This window comes from Excalfactoria chinensis, chromosome 1, assembly GCF_039878825.1.
Source record: "Excalfactoria chinensis isolate bCotChi1 chromosome 1, bCotChi1.hap2, whole genome shotgun sequence".
Classification (NCBI taxonomy): Eukaryota; Metazoa; Chordata; class Aves; order Galliformes; family Phasianidae; genus Excalfactoria; species Excalfactoria chinensis.
The window spans coordinates 72,541,878-72,549,544 of NC_092825.1; the positions used below are offsets into that span (position 1 = coordinate 72,541,878).

The following is a 7,667-nucleotide window of genomic DNA, read 5'->3' on the forward strand; positions in this document are numbered from 1 at the left end:
GCTTTTTTTGCTATATGCACTATATTTTCAAGCATAAAAAGTTCATTGTAAAATAGTTTACATAGACAAGCACATATTAGAATAGGTGAACAGTGCCTCCACTTGAATTCTTCCAGAATGAAGCCAGAGAAGGAAAAAAAATCCTACTGTCAGTATGTCACAGCATCATATATTTTTCAGTTGAAAAAACCTCTGGATGTCCTAAGATCAGATTCTCTCTTGGAAAATGAACATTACAAAGACCTCCATAGAAGGAGTTTCCACTATATTTCTGGGTCAGCTATCCCAATGCTGTGTTAATGTGATAAGTTTTTTCTAGTATCCAATCTGAAACTTAATTGCCTCTCTTGTGCAGCTGGCCAGAAAGAAAGAAAAGCAGTTGTTGCTGTACAAAGAAGTTGTCTCCTCAGGCAAAATGTATCTTGGTTAGAATCTTAATTTTGTTTTGTCTTCACACCTCTTTTTATCCCTTCTCTCTCAACCTTTTCTCCTTCTCTCCTCCCAAAATGGTGCTCAGATAAGGGAAAAAGAGCAACATGTTGTTCATGGGAGGACTGAACAGCATGGATTCATGCCCTTTCCACCTGATCCTGAGCAAAAATAACAAAAGATTACTGTGGGGAGACCAGAGATGACCCCAGAGAACACTTTGCTGGCTGATCTACTCCAGAACCAGTGAAACAGGACAGGTGAATAGAATGCTGATGGCACAGTATGAGTTGAAAATCCTTTACTTTTTAGCCTGTTGCAAATTCACCTCTGACCACACAGTTAAGCAACAGCAGTAAATGCTGCACATTATGCTAGAGCCACCAGCTCTAATGCAGTGCTTGTGAACATGAAATCTCTAGCAGGCATCATGAGACCAGGTTCGGAACCACAGATCCCCATTCTCTTTTCAAACTGGTTTATCCCCTTGCTCCTATTTCTCACAAGCAGAGAACTGTGCTTCTGAGAGCACAGCAATAAGCACAACAATTGCAGCAAGGCCTGAAGAATGAGACAGCTCTGCCTGGACCTGTGACTGTGGAACAACCCTCTCTGTAGGTGAGATAGTAGTGGAGATGCTCATGTATACCTTCTGCTTGGGGCCCTAAGCAGGGTGGATGAATGCTGCAGCCATGCTGCTTGTCTGCAGAGCACTGGGGTGGACACACCAGGGAGAGTGCCAGCGCCTGGTTCAGTGCTGGTAAAAGAGAATCTAGGTCACAGATTCTGTTTGAGAACAAGTATGTCTGATGCTGCCAAGGGAAACAAACTGTCTTGAAAGAAACAAGAGAAAGGGAATAAACCAGTTTGGAAAACAACAACCAAACAAAAACCAAAAACCAAACCAAAACAAAAAACAGGAGAACAGGGAGAAATGATCAAAACAAGGATACTGCGGGAAAGGTAAGTATATGCATGTTCACAAAAGCTGAGCTATGTAGATTTCTAGACAGGAATGTATTTAGGCAGAAATGTTGTGATGATACGGGGCTGGACTACCAGAAGGCTGTAGCAGAGAAAATGGAACGCTGGCAGTTTTTCAGGAGAGTTGGAGATGGGCTAGTAGTGGGATGCAGGGCAGAAGTGGAAGAAATTGTCACAGCTGTTTGAAGAATGAGAGAAAGAAAGAAAAATCACTGGAAAAAAGGAGCACTATGACCTCCCTCCCTCTTCCATATGTGTAGCTTACGGTTCTGCAGTGTGAGAGATATTTCCAGAGAAGAAAAGGAGAAAGATAACTGGTTTGTTGAAGAGCCAGTCCTTCCTCATCATGCTCAGCAGGACGCAGGGACTCAAGAAGACAACAAGACTGGTCTGGTGCTGCTGTTTTCCTGCACTCAGTAATTCCTCTCCACTCTCTGCAGGGTCAGCCTCTTTATAACCGTTCTCTGTAAACACCCCAGGGGCTGGGAGCCAGGGCACATCCGGAAATGTGAGAAGCTGCAAGGAGGAGCTGGAACAGAGGTACAGTATTTGGCTAGAGATATTCAAAGTGGGGGAAGGGGCATTTATTGGATAGTACTTAAATTGGAAATGTTTTGAACCACTCTTACTCAGATTTCTTTAATCCATCAGGAATCCAGTCTTGGGGAAATGAACTGCATTCAACACAATGTTACTCCCTGAGGGCAACATTCAATTTCAGAACTCTGATGTGGGGTAATGACATATATTTGAAGTCGAAAGCCAGATTAATAGGTATGTTAAGAACAAAAGGAAACCCTCAGACAAAGAACAATGCATGTATTATAATATATAGAGAGAGAATATATTATAGTTAACATTATAGTATTACTTTGCTGAAAAATCCCCTACCAGGGTTGCTACAGATTAGAAAATTAACCTGTTGGGAATATAATATGAATTGAGATCTGATCTTGATCTTGGTCTTGATCTGGAAGTAAGTTCTGTGAATGTACCTAAAGATTCATCAGTTCAACTGGGAGATATCCTTGCCTCCCCAGCATGGTGATTGTTTTCCAGCATTCTGTGTTACCTGCTCTGTGGCCATCTGGTAAAGGATGGAAATGTTACAGATGTTCCATGTGTTCTCCTCTTACTGTCTGTCAGATTCAGAGCTGTGCTGTAGGGAGTTGCATCTGTAACAAAAGTCTCTCAGAAACAGTGCTGCTCCCTTAACTCAATCATATGTGGATCTCTGATTGCAGCAGTGTTACCATAAAATGGTCAGTCAAGAACCTCTCTAAGACTCAAGTTGGTTTGTTAGACAGTAGGCGTTCTTTAATATTGCTGAATGCACAGGGGATACAATCCTTTCATCCTGCATGCCTTGCACAAAAAGGCTTTTAGTTTATGTATATTCAGAGACCCATACATGCTCCATATAAGGAGTCAAGAAACCTTCCTTATCTATACAAAGCCTCTGAAACCTATTTAAATACAAAGACACATCCAATTATCTAATCAAACTGCAAGGTTGTCCATTAAGAAACAAGCTACAACTTGTATCAGTAGCTTATGAAGAAGTTTTATTTTGTAAGAAAAGAGTTTGCTAAATTCCATCTTGTCACTAATTCAGCCCAATCTAGCAGAACTCCCTGAGCAGACTGATTACATGGGATATTTGTGCTGCATTCCACAGATGACAACAAAATTGTAGCTGTAGGGCTTCAGTTTCTCACGCAGTGCCTGTGCAGTGAAATGATCTCTTTTTAGAGATTTATAATCCCCTGAGAAGAGTTATGTTGTGTACAAGTGACCCAGGAGAGAAAATGCTTAAGCACAAATCATACTGAATGCGATTACACGGAGCTGCATTAGTGGCAGAGGCTCTGAGATCTGTGCAATGGGGCTTATAAGATCATAACAGCATAGGCAGCCCTTTGCAAAAAAGTGGATGTTAAGACTGAATATGAACTACATAGTGTGTCTTGATTCTGATGTAGTAATAAGAAAACTACAGAGAAGAGCAGTGCAAAGGGCCAGCAGAAATATCTGAGGACAAAAGGAAGTTTGAGAATGGTGAAGTCAAGGAAGACAACAAAGTAATTTGACTCTCCAGAGAGCTACGTCAAGCAGGTACTCCCCATATTATAGCTCTGGGTGCATAGGAAATCACTCCATTGAACACACACACCAAAGAAGTGACAACATGTTTAAAGGCATAAATATACACATTCATTACATTCCAAGTCACATGCCACTAAGTTATGAGAATATATAAGTGAATGCACATACCCTTGCAGCAGGACCTGAATGCTCCACTGCCTGCCATCCCACATAAATGCAAGCTGATCTTGAGATTCTTCATGAATGGAAATACTGAAGAATGTATTTTCCAAGCCTAGGACACAATTATAGATTTCAGTCTCCCTACTCAATATGTCCATCAGGGGACAATATCTGGTAGGGCTGTATGAATGGGTGGTGTGACCTTATTCAATTTTCTGTAAACCACTGTCATTTCTCTATGTGCTGTCTGACTTTTGTACAGGCCATGTGGATATATTATGTGGGCTATGTGAAGGTCTTATGATCCCAACATTTTCTACTTCCTGCACCATTCTGGAGATTTCCTTTTGCCCACCCCCCAGGAGTCTATGCTGTTTAGTATTAGTATTCGAGCACAGATTTGGTAGATGAATAGGCTCATATTTCACATGGCCTCTTAATATTGCCTGCAACACCTGGAAATTAATACATCTCTCTCTTAATCTGAACTTCCCCATGATTGCCTGGAGAGTCAGACCCCATGGTATATCTATGCCCAGTATACACTCTAGAACTGGGACAATAGACACCTTATACTGCTGGGGTGGGAGACACTTCACCCCTAGCTTCAACCATGTATGTGCTACAGGGACGGTCTGTCCACCAAACCCATTAATCATCACCATGTCTCAATGGAAGTTGGTTGAATCACCATAAATTTAAAAAAAGAGGGGGGGGGAGGGGGTAAAGGAAAAAAAAAAAAAAGACATTTCTGCTCCCATGTCTACTCATGTCATAACTCACTTTATGTTCTTTTGGGATAAAAAAATTGACAGTACAACATAGAGCCTCCAGTCCCATCTGGAAGCCCTAGATGCAGGAGGGCTGGCACCCCCATGGCACAAATAACAGTGCAATTGCCAATTCCCTTTCCTCAGATGGCTCAAACAGCATGGACTGGGTCACTTGAGGAGGCTTTTTCCTTTTCTGGGGAACTAGAAAATCTTCCAGGTTCCACATTCTCATTGATATTTTTTTCAATAATTCTCACTCCTGCTTTTTTGGGGGATGTTTTTAAATTTTTGATTTTCTTTCAACTGCCTCCATAGCTGGAGGAGGACATGGATATCAATTTTTGAAAGTTGAACCCCAGCCCAGATTAAAACATTGAACATCTGTTTTCGGGGTACCTATATAGGTGCTTACAGAGAAGTCTGTGGGGTGGGTCTCCTAGTTTTAGTTATGGGAAACTGTCGGTGCTCAGTCAGGGTAGAGAGCTCTCTTGTTGCATCAGGATCGTCTGTTTATTGAGTTCAGCATACATCTTATATACCATTTTACTTACAAACAAGACATTCCTGTTCTTCTAACAGTTTCTCTAATCGGTTAACTAGTCCCAGCTTCTCCCAAACAAAATGATAATGGATGAAAGGTTCCTTGAGAATAACAGGATTAACAGTGAATATCAATGGAACTTCCTGTCTGCTCTTAGGAGCAAACAGACACTGCTTGCTCACGCCTCACATCCCAGTCTCCCAGGGTTTCACAATGGTAAGGTTCATCTAAGAGTCTGATAAGCTCTCTGGTGACTCAATCGCACATACATCTTTCCCCAGAGGAAACCTCTGCCCCTTCCAGTGTATGGATGTTGAGCCTGGTCTGAAGACACTCAGTCTCCTCTAGATCAGCAACCAACTGTGTGACCTGTTGAATAATGGCCTCCAATGCTACTAAAAGGTATAGTATGAACACCAATGTGCCATACTGGTGGGGAGGAGCTTCTTGTAATAAGCTGTTCCTCATCCCAGCTGAAAGCTTAAGCAGGTCTGGACTCTCAAAAGAATAATCATAAATGGCGTCCTTTATTCCCAATTCTGTAGTATAATTTTAAAATTCTTACACTGAAGTCCATAGATCAGTATTTATTGGCACGTCACTTTCATTTGTTTGTTGAGCTCAGGAAGACTCACTGGTACTTTCATTTGTTTGTTGAGCTCAGGAAGCCTCACTGGTACTTAGTTGGGCCTGTGTGAACCTAATTAGGTTCAATGCAGGAAAGTTCAAGGTTTTGCACTTGGGTCAGAGTAATCCCAGGTATGTATACAGTCTGGGGGAAGAACTTAAGGGTACCTGGTGGAGAAGGACCTGGGCATCCTGGTAGATGAAAAACTGAATGTGAGCCAGCAGTGTGCTCTTGCAGCTCCGAAGGTCAATGGTATCCTGGGCTCCATCAGGAGTAGCGTGGCCAGCAGGGACAGCAGGATTGTCCCCCTCTGCTTTGCCCTCATGAGGGCCCATCTGGAGTACTGAGTCCAGGTCTGAGACCCCCGATGTGGGAAAGATTTGGAACTACTGAAGAGGGTCCAAAGGAGGGCCATGGAGATGATCAGAGGGCTGGAGCACCTCCCCTACAAAGACAGGCTGAGGGAGCTGGGCATATTCAGCCTGGAGAAGGGAAGGCTGTGAGGAGACCTCATTGCAGCCCTTCAGTATTTAAAAGGGGATTATAAATAGGAGAGGAATCAACTTTTTACAAGAGTAGATAGTAATAGGACAAGAGGGAATGGTTTTAAGATCAAGAAGGGAAGGTTTAGGTTGGATGTCAGGGAAGTTCTTTACAGAGGCAGCAGTGAGGCACTGGCACAGACTGCCCAGAGAGGCTGTGGCTGCTCTGTCCATGAAGGTGTTTAAGACCAGGTTGAATGGGGCCCTGGGCAACCTGATCTAGTACCGGCTCTGGAGGTTGATGGCCTTGCCTTTGTTAGGGGGGTTGAAACTTAATGATCCTTGGCATCCCTTCCAACCCAAGCCATTTTATGATTGTACAGTTCTACGATTCTTATGTCATTAAGCTTGTAACAATTTATCTAAATTTTGCTTGAAAGATTTTGGTTCTTTTGCAGACTTGAAAGACTGTCTACTTCTTTCAACAATGCTAGTTGATCTGATAAGAGATATCTCTTTTATTAGAACACATTCTGTCTATATCTTTTGATCACAACAGTTGTGGTGTGTGTATCACGATAATTTAATCAGTGTTTTGAAAGCTGCATGTGCAAAATCAAGTCATGATGTGTTGCTAAGCTGTTCCCGAGCAAGTGATTTTCTTGATTAGAGCAGCAGCCGAGGTTATGATAAACACCAGCATGGTTAATCATCATGCCCATTTATTATCCGAACAGCTCGATGATATACATTTACAAATGAGGGAGTACATTTTCTGTGCTTGCCGAATAGTACATTCAGGCATACAGCAGCCCAAAAAAGGTTCTCCCACCTTTCACTGTTATCTTACTTCTCTGGCTTGTGAGCTGATCATCCCAAATAGTTCACAAAGCTCCGAGGTCAGTTTGTCACAATCCATCATTCTGCAACCTGGACTCCTTGGCTGAATCAGGATAGCCTCTCTCAAAATATTTTCCCACAATTTTCCCTTATTATTTTATTTCATTTTATTTCATTTCATTTTTTTTTTTTTTAAGAAGAAAGCAGTACATACATGACAATTATAAGGAGGATAACAGCAACCAGCACATATAAATCTTCCTTGATCAGACTCAGCAAGCACAAAGGCAGCAATCCAAAATAAAGTTGTTAACCAGTTACCAGATGTTGGAAATATCCTCAATAATTTTTGATCAGGACGGTATCTCTGATAAAAGCAGTTTTTATTCGCGATTGCAATGGCGGGCGCCCTGATAGCAGAAGCGCACCTACGGACACGATGTTACAGTTTTTATACCTTGCCTCCCATATGTTTTCCCTTCCCCTTTCCCCTTTGGTTGGGTATTCCAGGTTACAATTTTACCCGAGGTTTGCATTTGTTAATTACATTCTGAAATTTGTTGCTATCTTGTGCCAGTCAGTCGCCATCCTGCTGTTTTTGTTTCCAAGATGTCTCGGTACTCTTATCGCATTGAAATGTTGATTCCCTTCAAAGCTTCTTCCATTCTGTCCCAGAGGCCTTGGTTAAACAAAGAGTCCGGGGAGGGGGGTGATTCCAGTCC

At 42.2% G+C, this 7,667-nt stretch overlaps 1 protein-coding gene and 1 long non-coding RNA gene across 2 annotated transcripts in view; one reads left to right on the top strand and one right to left on the bottom strand.

The window, feature by feature from the left end:
- The window catches only part of LOC140259633 (alpha-2-macroglobulin-like), a 42,190-nt gene extending 40,320 nt beyond the window's left edge, over positions 1–1,870 (bottom strand). Inside the window, exon 1 of the mRNA XM_072351175.1 lies at positions 1,679–1,870. Coding sequence (XP_072207276.1) covers positions 1,679–1,761 — 83 coding nt within the window. The 5' untranslated portion in view covers positions 1,762–1,870. The remainder of the gene's footprint in view (positions 1–1,678) is intronic.
- On the top strand, positions 1,255–5,396 carry LOC140259747 (uncharacterized). Its single transcript, XR_011905444.1, has 5 exons — positions 1,255–1,392; positions 1,854–1,953; positions 2,065–2,187; positions 3,396–3,528; positions 5,277–5,396. It is a non-coding gene; the product is annotated as an uncharacterized lncRNA (long non-coding RNA).
- Positions 5,397–7,667: the final 2,271 nt, after the last annotated feature.